We start from the raw sequence: 16,044 nt of genomic DNA, 5'->3' as shown, positions 1-16,044 counted from the left end.
AGAGACTACAGTGGGCACGGCCCAACCAGTAAGAGGAGTAGCAAAGGCCCCTAGTGGAGGGACAGGTGAGGTCGTGTCGGCAGGTAAGTTCGGCACTGTACACTACGCAGAAACAATTACACCACATATTGTAGAATCAACCCAGAGGGACGTTATTGAACTTAATCCTGTCAGGGTAATTGCGGTCCCAAATGGGAAAACTGACACTTCGGGAGTCACTCCCGTCAGAAACATTGCGATGCACTGCCCTTTTTCCCGGACAGAATTAAGAGCAATTATGTCTGAATTCCCTGATCCTAGGAAAGATCTAGTTGCATGTCAAAGGTTTGTTAGAGAACTAGGTAACTCCGCAGAACCCAATAACAAAGATTGGCGAACAGTGTTGAGGGCATGTTTGCCCCCCAACATTGACTCTGTGAGATTTATCACTGATTGTGGGTTAGATGAAGAAATGCCCCTCACTGATGAGTACAATCAGGAGAATGTAAGACGCATAGACCTGCAGTTAGGAACATATTTCCCAGCTGTTGTCAAGTGGAACAAAATCTTCTCCATAAGACAAAAAGAGGGTGAAATGGCTTCTGATTACTTCCATCGGGCATTGCAGGAAATGGCTAAGTATACAGGAATAGAAGACATTAAGACAAATGTGCATCATAGGGAAGTAGCAGTTTCTGTGTTAATGGATGGTTTAAAGGAAGCATTGAGGACGAGGGTACAGACCACCCAACCATGTTGGCGAGGTTTGTCGGTGGCTACTTTGAGAGAGGCCACTATTGATCATGATCGGAACATCATGAGACACAGGGAGTCACAGGGCGATAAGCTGATGGCAGTGAGATACAAGCCCTTACAACAAAGCCACCTCAGTATAGGCCTCAGACCCCTGTGGGTAAGTCAAATGTAATAAAATGTTACAACTGTCAAAAAGAGGGACATATTGCACGGAATTGTATGTTTAAAGACACACACAAGGTATATCAACCCCATAGACAACGACAAGACACACGTAATTGGGATCAGGGACCGCAGAGACGGAGTTATGAGCCACATGCAGGGGAAACAAAAAAGGTACCCACCAAAAAGAGACTGGCAAGTCTCTGATAATGCCCAGGTACCCCCTTCACATGTTGTAGCTGCCAACGCACTCCGGGGAGGTCACCACATACAATAGGGGTGGGGCCACACCTGTAGTCTACAGCCAGTGAAATTAATTGCGAGCCTTGGCAGTGAACCCGAGGTCACAATTGATGTAGCTGGTAGATCTCTACCTTTCCTTGTAGATACGGGGGCGGCCAAGTCAGTGATAAATTCAACAGTGGGTATGAAGACCACTGGTAAGACAATTCCAGCCATGGGAGTAACAGGAGTAGTACAACACTACCCTTTAAGCAAACCAGCAGAGATTACGATAGGGCCTTTGCAGACCAAGCATTCCTTTTTGCTAGCTGCATCGGCTCCGACTAATCTACTTGGGAGAGATTTACTGTGCAAGATGGGGTGTGTCATATATTGTACTCCTGGAGGTGTGTTCTTAGATATTCCCGAGAATCATGCTCAGGAAGTACAGGAAATGCTAGATTCCCCACAAAGGTTAATGATGCATACTGCTGTTACAGATAGGTGTCCGTCCAAGGTAGAGGAAATGATTTCCCAGATACCGGAATCACTTTGGACTAAGGATGGACAAGACACTGGATTAATGGCAAATGTAGCTCCTGTAGTAGTTCAAGTAAAAGATGGTAGGATAGCTCCAAAAATCCCACAGTATCCTCTGAAGCCAGAGGTGGAGTTAGGAGTCTACCCAATAATAGAGCGATTGCTACAACAGGGCATTCTGGTTAGAACGTCCAGCACTGCCAATAGTCCCATCTTCCCTGTGAAAAAGAGTGGGGGGAGGGGTTACAGGTTAGTGCAGGATCTAAGGGGGATCAACAAAATAGTTGAGAGCCAATTCCCCGTAGTGCCAAATCCAGCTGTCATCCTTATGCAAATCCCTCCCACTGACAAATTTTTCACTGTAATTGACCTCTGCTCCGCCTTCTTCTCGGTACCTCTGCACCCTGACAGTCAATATTTGTTTGCATTTACATATAGAGGAGTACAGTACACCTGGACTCGTTTACCACAAGGTTTCATCGACAGACCAAGTATTTTCTCGCAGGCTTTGCATGATTGTTTACAATCCTTTCAACCTAAGAGCGGATCACTATTAATACAGTATGTAGACGACTTACTGCTGTGTTCTGATTCACTCGAATCGTCCTTGAGAGACACGAAACAGCTTCTGTTTCATCTTTCTGATACAGGACACAAGGTTTCAAAGGACAAGTTGCAATTATGCCAAACCAAGGTAAAATATTTGGGGCATTGTTTGACACAAGGACTGAGACACCTCACCACTGATAGAGTACAGGCAATTCATGACATGACCCTGCCACAGACTCAGCAACAGATTCGCACGTTCCTAGGAATGTGTGGGTACTGTCGTAACTGGATCCCAGGATTTTCCATACTAGCCCTACCTTTGCAGGAAATGGTCTCATCAAACAAACCAGATCGGATTTCGCACACAGATGAGTCTGAACTGGCATTTGAGAGACTCAAGCAGTGCCTAACGCAGGCACCAGCATTAGGTATGCCAGATTATGGAAAACCCTTTGAACTGTACGGTACGGACAATGCTGGATGTGCGGCAGGTGTCTTAACCCAGAAGCACGGTGATGCCAGCAGGCCGGTAGCCTACTACAGCGCTCAGCTAGACACGGTAGCGCGATCCCTCCCCACATGCTTGCGAAGTGTTGCAGCAATGGCATTGCTAGTAAGTAAAAGCGAAGATGTAGTGCTAGGACACAACCTCACAATTCATACACCTCATGCAGTGTCAGCCTTATTAAATTCTGCCCAAACCAGACACGTCTCATCCGCACGGTTTACAAGGTGGGAATTAGCACTAATGGCCCCTGTAAACATCACCATAAAGAGATGCAGTGCACTAAATCCGGCAACGTATCTCCCAGTTGTGCCTGGACAGGTACAAAGGGTGGGGAATGAGAATGATGGCGAAGGAGGATTTAGTACAGACACTGACTCACATGATTGTATGGAATATTTGACCCAAAATTTCACGGCAAGGCCTGACATCAGTGACAATCCACTAGAAGGTGTAGATTTTACTTTCTACACTGACGGTAGTTGTCACAGACAGACGGACTCAGGAGACTTGTGTACTGGATACGCAGTCGTAGACGACAAAGGTACCACAAGTTACTGAACTGGTCGCCCTAACCAGAGCGTGTGAATTGGCTAAAGGTAAGTCAGCCAATATCTACACAGATTCTAGGTACGCCTTTGGAGTAGTTCATGATTTCGGGGCCCTATGGCACCTCAGAAATTTCATGACGGCAGCTGGCACACCCGTGGCACATGCAACCCACATCAAAAGACTTTTAGCAGCAATACAAGAACCTGACAGAGTGGCTGTTATCAAGTGTAAAGCCCACACATACAGCCAAGACCCAGTGTCACTTGGTAACAGCCGAGCAGACGAAGCTGCTAAATCAGCAGCCAGTACCCCCATACAGACAGACACCACTCAACTGATGGTATTTAATACTGTAAACACACAGAAATTGTATGAAATGCAAAATTTGTGTTCACCACAAGAAAAGGCAGTTTGGAGGTCAAAAGGATATGGCCAGGAGTCCTCAGGACTCTGGACAGATGGACAAGGTAAGCCAGTGGCACCCAGAGCATACCTTCCAAGTCTAGCGGAAGCGGCACATGGGCTGACTCATCTAGGCAAAGAAGGAATGTGTAAGTTGGTAAGAGCATATTGGTGCGCACCAGGATTTTCTTCCCATGCGGGTAAAAGAGCGATGACATGTCTCACCTGCTTGAGGAAGAATATCGGAAAGGCAATACCAACAGAGCCATCACATATCCCTCCTACAGATGGTCCTTTCCAGGTAATACAAATTGATTTCATACAATTACAACCTTGTAGAAATTTAAAGTATGTATTGGTTTGTATTGATGTGTTCTCAAATTGGGTTGAAGCATTCCCCGCTGCCACAAATACCGCTTCGTTTACTGCAAAGAAAATTGTGCAGGAATTTGTGTGCAGGTATGGTATCCCTAGGATAATTGAAAGCGATAGGGGTACCCATTTTACAGGTGAAGTCTTTCAGGTAATGTGTAAATTGATGGGAATTAATAGTAAGCTGCATACTCCGTACCGCCCCCAGGCGAGTGCGAAAGTGGAAAGAGTAAACAGCACTATTAAGAACAAATTGAGCAAAGTGATGGCTGAAACAGGATTGTTGTGGCCGGAAGCTTTGCCACTTGTATTGTATAGCATCAGAACCACTCCCAGGTCCCCTCTTAACCTGTCACCCTTTGAGATTCTGTTTGGTCGACAACCTCATGTAATAATTGACCCCCAGGATGATTTGAAATGTAACAATGAAGTAACTGTAAAATATCTGGTTAAGATGAGTAAGCAGTTAAGGAATCAAAATGACAATCTAAAGCTAGTGATTCCTGATCTGCCAGACAGTAATTGTCATGACATTGAACCTGGGGATTATGTAATGATTCGAAACTTTTTACGCTCAGGTTGCCTTATTGACAGATGGGAAGGACCATATCAAGTCTTATTGACCAGCACAACAGCGTTAAAGGTTGCCGAGAGAGAGACTTGGGTTCATTCGTCTCACTGTAAGAAGGTTGCTGATCCAGAGAGGTCCCGTGACAAAGAACAGACGGTAGAGGAAATTGTATCACTAGAGTGTCTGTTCCAGGAAGGTTGAAACGACACCTGAGCGCTGAAAACAATAAGATCGGAGGCCGTTGTCGAGCCAGATTTCTTTTTCCCTTTTGTTATTTTCTCCAGTTCCCATCTCCCTCCTATTCTCCTCCCCCCTTCTTATTCTTCTCCTTTCCCTCCTCTAAGATGGACTTGCCCCAAGAGACTGTGTTCCGGATTTTCCTGTTGACCCTGTTGTTGACCAGAGCAGTCTGTTTCGGCGAGAGTACCAGAGAGGCCAAAGAGGGATCTGAAATGGGTTCTGATGATCAAGATGGTTCAGAGAATTCCAAGAGCAACACAATCACCGAGCAAAGGCGAGTATCAGAAAACGATCTAGTAGCCATGTTATTAATAGACATTGTGAAGGATTGTTAGCTGAAGAGAATTGTATTTGTAGAAATTGTGACAACATAGTTGAGGACGGTTGCATCAAGGAATGTCAGTCCCGTTTTAATATCAACATGGACCGGCATCCATTGAGTGACTATCACTCATTGGTGGGTAAAGTGTTAAATCAGACAGACTGTTGGGTATGCTCACAAGTACCTCAAGGTCATAGAAAGTCAGGACTAGTGCCATATCCTTTAACGGTAGATGAGGTACTTGAGTTAAAGGGTGGGAGACCGGTGGACAAGAGATTTAATATTTCTAGTCCTCCTAGTTTGAAGCTCCAACAATACCATGTAGATAGGTCCCTAATATGTTTTAACATTTCCAATCCCCGAAAGCCGGGAAATTGGGAGGTGTCATGGAACAACCAAACCATGACATTTTCACACAGAGCCGACAGAATGCCCATAGATTCAGAGCTTATACGCCACATAGCCGACAGTGGAAAATATTTCCGGTATAGGTACACTCTAGGAAGTAGGATCATGCAAGTTGGAGAAGTATCACCAGGATACTGTGCACATGTCATACAGCCTGATACGTGTACTAGACAAATGAGAGAGTTAGGGATAGGACTGTTTTCATGGAAGGTTTGTAATATGGTTATGTCATTTTCTATCCCATATGTTCTCCCCGAGATTCATATTTCATATGTGGGAGAAAGGCGTATAAGTGGCTTGCCCCAAACTCAGAGGGATTGTGTTACGTTGGAAAAGTGTTGCCAGAAATAATGACCATTACCCATAACAAAATGAAAGACATTCACCGCAGTGCCCAAGCTCCTTACACTCACACTCATTACGAACACATTGTAAAGAGACACCTTGTAGATAGGACAGAGCATGCGGCCTCTGATTTGATTCACGAATCCACCGGGATTCAATTCCTACTCGCGTTAGATATCACCCGTACCGCCAGAGGAGTTATAAATTATAGGTATATAACTGCGCTAGCGAACCTGTTAGATAATATCACCGAGATGTATGATGACACCTTCAGGTATACCGGGAGAGAATTGCAAGCTTACAAAACGGAACTGGTACAACACAGGATGGTTCTAAATTACCTCACAGCAGTGACAGGAGGGTATTGTTTCACCCTAGCAACTCAGTATGGTGTGAAATGTTGTACATATATCACAAACAGCACTGAGGACCCAACAGAGGTCATAGATCAAAAGATGGACGATATCTTGCAATTGAAGTGGGAGTTCCGAAGGAGGCACAACCTAACCCTTGCTTCTGTGGGTAATGAACTAACCAGCTGGGTATCATGGTTGAACCCACGATATTGGTTCTCAGGTTTAGGAGAATGGGCTCAAAATGTTATCGTTACTGTAGGGAAGTTCCTCCTATGTATTCTGGGAGTTATCGTACTGATTGGTCTGGTATTCAGATGTGTTCGGATTCTAACAAATTGCAAGCGTAGTACCAAATTGATGAGTCTGAGGAGTGAGGGCATTGTAACAACAACTAATTTAATTTATGACCCGTCAATCGAGACGATGTTGTGATAAAATGTGATTCCACGGTCCGTTTCTTTCACCCGTTTCTCCTTTGATTTTCTCCGAGGTACCAAGAGATCCGCCTGGAAGAAGAATTTGATGACCCCCTATACAAGACCACTGATGAACTGTGTCACAGACACCTAACGAGCTTTTAGAGACTGTAATTCTTTTTATGGACACTTGAAGAAGCTTTTTGTTTGCCAATAAACCTCAAAGCTACAGTAAAGATACGATGATCCGGACAAGACATCAGACAAGACATCAACAAGACCCCAATCGGCGAACACATACATGACTGCATTTATAACGCATGTTTCTTATCTTCATCTCTACAACCTCCAGGTAGTATCCCACATAGTCAACAGGTGATTTTCACATATTAGCACTCACATATTCTCCCCTTTCATGTATCATCAACTAATGTGCACCCCATTTGTTGTAACCAAAAGCTGAAAAGAGCTCGGTAGAGTTTGACAGCCCATCCACAGACCCTTAATATAGGATAAGAAGGATTCAAATGTATACTTCGCAATACCTCGAAGCTTGATTTAGAACACGTACATGACCCCTCAGACATGGATTTCATACACACATGCTTTCACTATCTCACTAGGTCATATCTTTCCCACCTTCTCCTCTCCTCCCTCTACCCAATCATAATAAGGTATTCCACGATGACATATATATTTTTCTGTTTGAATTGTTTAGAAAGTGGCAGTTATTGTTGACTGCCAAAGGGTGGACTGTCAAAGTCGAAAAATATCGTAATCCACAATGTCTTATACTAACCCCAATGCACATGCCCGCTGCTCGTGCATTCAGTCTGCCATACGTGCACATGTCCGCAAATTGCGTACACTCGCTCCGGCGATTACGCGCGGTATATGCGTATTTACGGTAGAGTTTATGAGCTTGTAGCGGGCGACTCGTTTATAGCATAGTTAACTAATATAGTGCGTTTTGTAGATAATGGTCCCCTTAATAATGTCTGCGAGTATAATTAGTATAAATTGTTCGTGGACTCAGGGATTCCTCTTTGCATGATACGAAGGGTCAGGCAAAGGTTGAACGGTGGTGTCTAGTGTCTAACTAAAGAGTATTTTATTAGAAACATTCCGGTGTTGGTTAGGAAGAGATTAATCGCTCCTGCGTATAGTTATGCCTATAAGAAGTTTATGGACAATTACTGTATTTGCAGTTCATTATCCATGCGGCGGGAATCCTGTGGATACCTCCCACCTGAGCAGTTTGAAATAGTCACAGCCCACCTGTTCAAATCCACCTATGACCTTTTGTTATAATGCAGAGACACATTCCTGTGTCCAATAAACAATGAGATTGTAGGGACCATTGTATTGTACTGTAGGATGTGTATATAAAGACCACCATAGCTAGACCAGCACTCACTTCTCTCTACAAAGGTTTTCATGGTGAAAAGCTGAGGGCTGGTTTCCAGATAGCTCCTGCGAGTCATTCCCACGTGTGTAAGTTTCTCTGTGGCCATTTCGTTACTCTGTGTGTATGCAATTGTTCTCTTTTTGTTATCCTTTAAGTGTTTGCCATTTATTCTCTTTCTGTTTATGTGTATTTGTGATCGTTCACTATTGTTTATATTTCTGTTTAGTTATTCTGTTTTAGGTATTAATGTTAGGTCTGTAGTGTATGAGCTGTAACTGTTTTCCCCTTTTTACGTACGAAATATCATCTATAAAGGTGTTGGAACCTTAGCAAGCAGTGTGTGTTTCACCAGTCATTATAGAGGGTTTCTGAGCGTCTCAATCGCTCAAACAGCTTTCATATAACAAAGGTTAATCATCGTTACATTGTGGTAATATTACAGTACTAAGGTTTACAGTATAAGCATACCCTTACAGTGTTCATTGAAAAAGGTTTAAAGGTTAACAACTGTGTGTACGCTCGCTGCGTGTATTCCATACACTCAGCGCAGCGTGTGTACGCAACGTGCGTACCACGTACGGTTCTTTATACGCAAACTGCGTATAAAGTACGCAGCACGTGCACGTGGTTTAGCGGCCATTACGGCTACACGGTATTAGTATATAGCTTATGTTAAAAGGTAATTATTTGACTCTATCAATTGGGGCCTCGTCCGTCCTCCTCATATCCACAGCTTGGCGGAACCAGGCAGACTTTATCTATCAGCAAAGGGCGGATAGATTGGACAGATAAATCTTTAGGTGTGTACCCAGCTGGTATGTCAGAGCAGGTAACAAAGAAGCAGGTTACAATTCCTTCAATTTGGTTTTAACCTCAACTGGGAGATAACAATATGATGCCTAGCATAGTACTATTTAATAAAGGGCATTATTGTGTCTGGACTGCTTTTAAAATACTTAATCCTAATTACCTAAGCTATTATGTTCACCATAGACTGTACATTCATGCCTACTGTACATTTCTACTTGTTTTGTCAGAAAATTGCATAGACCACATGTTTTTCAGTACTTACAAACAGTGTTGTATTCAATCACTTTTGCACAGGTGTCTTCTCCATTATTGCATTCACAAGACTCCCCTATACAGTCCGGAGCAAACGCCTTACAGGTGTTACAGCTCAGAGCTTTCCCTAAAACAAAATAATGAGAAAGTATTATTTATGTTACAATTCTTTATATCACAGAGAAGGGCTGCAGCACTATATACAGGTCACTGATGCACTAAATTATTGTAACACTAAGGTAAAGCATTAACACAAGTTCAAGTAGCACCAGTAGTGACTTAGATACAGTACTGTCCTTATGTCACTGTATTCTTCTCTCCAGTACAGTGTTATCCAAACATGTTTGTCCTTGGTGCTTTTATTTGCAATCTTCCTGTGAATACTGCTTGATTGAACAGCTATATTTGAGAGCATTGATCTCCATTATGGATGTGTTCTTTGCACAACCAAAACAGAGTTGGCTTGAATATATGTATCTATGCTATAAAGTCTGAGGCAGACAACTAATTTGCCAGCAATAAAATTATGGAATGGTTTAATCACTCACCTGTAGCAATAAATCCAGCGATGACTGTTATGAAGACGGGGACAAGCTTCATGGTTAATGATGTTGCAGTAATATGTAGATTAGTAAATCTTGTATCTTCTGTGTCTCTTGTGTTGTGAGTCTCCCACTGCAGAACTGAAACTTATACCTTTTTCTATATGACAATGTGCCAAGAGTTCTGTTTTCTTTGACGTTCTTTGGCAAGAGATACCTTCTGAAAATTTTTATTTTTGCCATTGTTTGGCTAGGGAAATAGGCACAGCGGGATTTGCATAAAAATTAAAAGGAAGTGGAGAATTGCACACAGCATGTAAAGAGTGGCTTCCTGGTTTAGATGTTGATGTGTGTAATGACCACAGCCTGGCTTCCAAAATATGAACAAATATTGGCGTATCACCTCATGCAGTATTTCATAATATCACACATGGTAGAAGATTCTAGAATCGTCGCTTCACCCCAGAACTTCATTACGCCTCATCTGCATTTAGAATCTTGTGCTTATTAAAAACATGAAGTGAGCTCCATAAGGGGAGAAGTGATTGCTACCCATGCAAAATTCTGCTGTGAAGCCTCAGACCTCAGGGATAAATCATAATGATGCAGTACCCAACTTTTTCCCTGAATGCTGAGTTATGAATTTTGACAGAAATTGAGGAGAATCACCAGAGCAGGCTCATCTTTGTGTTCTATAATAGCATTGCCCTACTGGTTGGAATGCTGAGTGTACCTCATATGTTGGGAATGGGATCCCAGCACTTACCATGCCAATGGTCAGGATCCTGGTGAGTAAGTATAGTAACCATCTCCTCCTACTTCCCTAACCCTCCCTACCTGCAGCCTAGCCCTCACCATCCCTCACGTCCTCACCCTAACTTCTTAGTGCCTAAACCTAACCCTCCCCCCCATAAGCCTCACCCTAATCCACCCCCTAGTGCCTAAACCTCACCTCCCTCCCATCCCCCGCAGTTCAACCTTAACCCCCCCAGCATACTACCGTTCGGGATGCTGACAATCGGGATTCTGGCATTTGTGCTTGAGATGTATGGTCTGGGCCGATGTTAGAGTGTTTGGCAGCCACCTGCAAATGATAAATTTGCACCCTCCCATCCATAAAAAAGGGACAGCGTGCATTGCAAAAAGGGGTGTGGTCACACAAGGAAGGGGCGTGGCTACAATGGTACACACAATTCAAATAATGCCACACAGTATTACAATCTTATTCACATTACCCCAAACATAGTGCCCCTGATTCATGTTACACCACAAAGTAGTGCCCCTTATTCATGGGACGTAATAGAGTAGTGTCCCTTATACCCCGTTTAGATTACAATTGCCGGGTCGCACCCGGGAATTGGATCCGGGTCCTTCCGGGTTGCGACCCGGCATTGGACCATGAGAACATGCTTCCTGATCTGGCAATATGCCGGGTTGGGTTGCCATCCAGAGGTGGGAACCACAGCGGCATTGCGGGCGGGTGTGGAGGCAGCGCTGGAGATGAGATCATCTCCACGCTGCCTCTCCCTATGTTCTTAACGGGTGCTGGGTCACATCAACCCGGGTAACCCATTCACACTGTACCTTGACCCTGGAATAACCTGGGAATAACCCTTCTTTATTCCCGAGTTGAATTACCTGGCCAGGTGAACCGGGAATTTAGTAGTGACCCATTCACACTGCTGCACAGCAACCCGTGTCGACCCGGCAAAATATCTGGTCGATAGTGGGTTATTTGTGCAGTGTGAATAGGGTATTATACACATTATGCCCCACAGTGCTACCCCTTATACACAAAGCCAATGGTAGTGCCCCTTATCAGAGGTGTAGCTAAGTGCCATGGTGCCCAGAACAAGGTCAGCGCCCCTCCTCTGTATTGAAGTGGGGGCATGTTACATTTGAAAATAAAAAAATATTTTTAAATTGGTGACAGGACCAGTTCTAGACCTTGAGGAACTCAGAGCAAAAGTTTCCTTTGGTGCTGGCCATGCTGAAAACAGGGACTGTGCACGCCGAAGGTGTGCACCAAAAATATAGGGGAATGCCCACAGAATAGTACCAATTCCCATTACACCGCAAAGTAGTACCCCTTATGAATGTTAGGCCACACACTAGAGCACCTTATACATGTTATTCCAGGTAGAGCAGCTTATAAACGTTTGCCAGGTAGAGCCGCATAAGCACATTATGCTAGGTACAGCCTTTATATGTTGGAGATAGACTCATGTAGCAACTTCCTTCAGTTGTCTGTTCAATACCTTTACCAATCGATTGGGAAACCCAGTAAGTAAACAACACGCAAGGTTCTGTTCAGCAGACTGAGGCTGCGTTATTTTATTTGTCTAGGGTTTATATAGGCAAAAAGCTGGTTACACAAGCACTTCTACGTCACAGACAAAACATAAGAATCATTTCTGAGAGACAGGGAACCTTGATTTTGGGTAACTGCTCTTGTGGTAACCCCCATCCTTCCTGTCCTTGGGAATGAGTCTGTACTTCTCCTGTAAACTGTCTCACAATATGTTCCAGTAACCTTGTGTTTAACAGATAATTCTTTCTAACTTATGAAATGTCAACATTACTTATAAGTTTTTAGCAAAAGCATTTCTTCATATACTCAAAAATGGCTACTGTTATACAAAATGGCTTCTTAGCATAATGCTGTCTCTTTCAATATAAATCATGCCAGGTACAGCCCTCATTCCCTTCACAGCATGGTCCCAGTACCCGCAGGAGGTTGTGGCTCTGGTGCTGCTCCTCCTCTGCCTTCTCCTCCTCCTGTCTCTTGCGGGCTCAGTTACCCCAGCAGCAGCGGCTCTTTAGGATGTCGGCAGTGATGCCGAGGGGGGGTATGGGGTACTAATTACCCGGGCCTGGGACTGATGGAGGGGCCTGGCAGGGGACCTGGTTTTCAGCACTCCCTACCTCCTCCCTCCTTACTGGGCAGCAGCAGCATAATCTGTCATCTTGGCAGCACAGCACATGCTGTAGTGTGCTGTGCTGAAGTGAGGCAGAGATGCTGCTGCTACTTCTGAGTCTTTGCCTGTTGTTCAGGTAGTGGGGAAAGTGATCACACTGATCACACTTCTCCCTTGAATTGACCCTGGCTGAGGGGCTCATGGGCAAAACCCCCGCCCCCGGACCTCACCACCACCACCACCACCATGCTCGACGCTGCAAATATAATTTAAAAAAAATTCCATAAGGGGCATGGCCACACATCTCTATGAATAGGCCATGCCCCAAAAATTTTACCCGGCCCCGCAGTCCTCTCAAGCAGCACTGGATGTTCTTGGCAGTGGCACTGTGTGTGAGCTGAGACCCAGCACTGCACACGTAGTCTCTCTGGGGAGGGGAGGGTGCCATGCTACACACTGTCAGTGCTGCTGCCTATCATCCAGCGTGACAGGTGCAGCGACAGCTGGCAGCAGCAGGGATGCAGAGCAGGGAGAGCGCCTCTTCAGCTTGGCACCTCCCTGCTTTGCATACCCTCGCTGAGCAGGTAGCGCCGACTGTGTGTACGGTATCAGTAATGTATTGGAAATGTGCTGGATGTTCCTGGAAGGTGAGTATTCAGACATGTTTACTGTAGATGATCCATAGTATAGGCAAGATATGGGAGTGTCATGGGTGTGTTTCTGAACTGGTTGTGAATTTAGAGGCTTAATTGCTCACATTCAGGCTCAGATGGACATTCTGCACCTATTGTGGAGCAGATCAGGAGCAGTTCTAGACCTTGTGGCACCCAGAGTGAATGTTTCTTTTGGCGCTCCGACCAAATTAAAATCAGGACGTGGCTTCACAGGGAAGGGGTATGGCCACAGAATAGTACCAATTCACATTAAACCACACAGTAATGTCTGTCAGTCACATTGCACCACACAGTAGTATCCCTTATAGACATTATGCTATATTAGAGCCCCTTACACAAATTGTGCAAGGTAGAGCCTTTTATACACATTGCGCCAGGAGGCCTCTTATACACATTGTGCCAGGTAGAGCCTCTTATATACACTGCACGAGGTAGCCCCTTATATACATTGCACCAGGTAGAGCCTCTTATATACATTGAACCAGGTTGCCCCTTATACACACTGCACCAGGTAGAGCCTCTTATACACATTGCACAAGGTCGCCCCTTATACACATTGCACCAGGTAGAGGCCCTTATACACATTGTGCTATGTTGCCCCTTAAACACATAGCAGCAGATAGAGCCTCTTATACACATTGCACCATTTAGCCCCTTATTCTCATCGCACCAGGTAGGGCCTCTTATATACAATGCCCCAGGTAGAGCCTCTTATACACACTGCCCCAGGTAGAGCTTCTTATACACATTGCGCCAGGTAGTGCTTTATACACATTGCACCAGGTAGAGCTCCTTATACACACTGGACCAGGCAGATCCTCTTATACACATTGCAACAGATATCCCCTTATACACATTGCGCCAGGAAGAGTCTATCATACACATTGCCCCAGGTAGCCCCTTATACACATTGCGACAGATAGTGCCTCTTATTCACATTGCGCCAGGTAGCCCCTTTTACACATTGCACCAGCTAGTCCCTTAGAAACATTGCACAACGTGGAGCCTCTTATACACATTGCACCAGGTAAAACCTATTATTCACAATGCCCCAGGTAGAGCCGCTTATACACACTGCCCCAGGTAGAGCTTCTTATACACATTGCGCCAGGTAGTGCTTTATACACATTGCACCAGGTAGAGCTCCTTATACACACTGCACCAGGCAGATCCTCTTATACACATTGCAACAGATATCCCCTTATACACATTGCGCCAGGAAGAGTCTATCATACACATTGCCCCAGGTAGCCCCTTATACACATTGCGACAGATAGTGCCTCTTATTCACATTGCGCCAGGTAGCCCCTTTTACACATTGCACCAGCTAGTCCCTTAGAAACATTGCACAAGTGGAGCCTCTTATACACATTGCACCAGGTAAAACCTATTATTCACAATGCCCCAGGTAGAGCCTCTTATACACACTGCCCCAGGTAGAGCTTCTTATACACATTGCGCCAGCCAGGTAGTGCTTTATACACATTGCACCAGGTAGAGCTCCTTATACACACTGCACCAGACAGATCCTCTTATACACATTGCAACAGATATCCCCTTATACACATTGCGCCAGGAAGAGTCTATCATACACATTGCCCCAGGTAGCCCCTTATACACATTGCGACAGATAGTGCCTCTTATTCACATTGCGCCAGGTAGCCCCTTTTACACATTGCACCAGCTAGTCCCTTAGAAACATTGCACAACGTGGAGCCTCTTATACACATTGCACCAGGTAAAACCTATTATTCACAATGCCCCAGGTAGAGCCTCTTATACACACTGCCCCAGGTAGAGCCTCTTATACACATTGCACCAGGTAGTGCTTTATACACATTGCACCAGGTAGAGCCTCTTAAACACATTGCACCAGGCAGAACCTCTTATACCTATTGCAACAGGTAGCCCCTTATACAGATTGAGCCAGGAAGAGACTATAATACATATTGTGCCAGGTAGCCCCTTATACACTTATACACTTCGCACAAGGTGGAGCTTCTTATACACATTGCACCAGGTAACCCCTTACACACATTGCACCAGAGAGTGGCTCTTATACACATTGCGAAGTGAGTAGTGGGGGTGCACTGCGGCCATCAGAGGTGCAGGCAGCAGGAGGTGGCATGCGGTCAGTGTGCTGTGGGCAGGCACACTTAATTCAAATGGCGCTGGTGGAGTGAATGCAGCCATGCCCTCAGGCCGCAGCGCCCACCCTAAAACCGGCAGATGCACAACATCGGTGGGGGGGAGGTGGGGGGATGTGGCAGTAGATGTTTGCGCAGGGGAGATTTAAAAAGTTGACTATAAGGAGAAAAACAAAAAATAATGTAAGGAAAATAAATCAGGACTGAATATATAGTTTTATGGATTGTTTGAGGAAGGGGCCTCAAATTGGTGACTTGCTTAGGGCCTCATGTAGTGCACAAGTCCACCTCTGCTGCACAAGTACTATAAAACTTTTATGGAAGGGTTAAAAGTCACACTTCCACAAAGATGATCACAAGCTGCAGTCTGCAAACAGGCGTAGGTCCCATTTTGCCTCACAGACATCATACCAAACCAAGGAGAATAAACACCACAGGCACTTTATACAAAAAAAAGATCCAACGTGCTATTTGCCTGCTGAAACCTTGGGAAGTTGCTCAGCAATTATATAATCTACCAATCATAAAAGGTAAAGTTTGTTATATTAGATAAATTAGTCTCAGATAGAGAAATTAAATAATAATCTTATGTGATT

General features: G+C 44.7%; 1 protein-coding gene across 1 annotated transcript in view; it reads right to left on the bottom strand.

The window, feature by feature from the left end:
• Nucleotides 1-9,822, bottom strand: part of LOC134967024 (phospholipase A2 inhibitor and Ly6/PLAUR domain-containing protein-like) — a 50,649-nt gene extending 40,827 nt beyond the window's left edge. The window contains exons 1-2 of the mRNA XM_063944016.1: nt 9,716-9,822; nt 9,178-9,294 (exon numbers count right to left, since the gene is read on the bottom strand). Coding sequence (XP_063800086.1) covers nt 9,178-9,294; nt 9,716-9,767 — 169 coding nt within the window. The 5' untranslated portion in view covers nt 9,768-9,822. The remainder of the gene's footprint in view (nt 1-9,177; nt 9,295-9,715) is intronic.
• Between the last annotated feature and the right edge of the window lie 6,222 nt (nt 9,823-16,044).

Source organism: Pseudophryne corroboree, chromosome 10 (genome assembly GCF_028390025.1).
Source record: "Pseudophryne corroboree isolate aPseCor3 chromosome 10, aPseCor3.hap2, whole genome shotgun sequence".
In the NCBI taxonomy this organism is placed as follows: domain Eukaryota; kingdom Metazoa; phylum Chordata; class Amphibia; order Anura; family Myobatrachidae; genus Pseudophryne; species Pseudophryne corroboree.
Note: the sequence above shows the minus strand (reverse complement) of the source record. Positions and strands in the feature narration are given on the sequence as shown.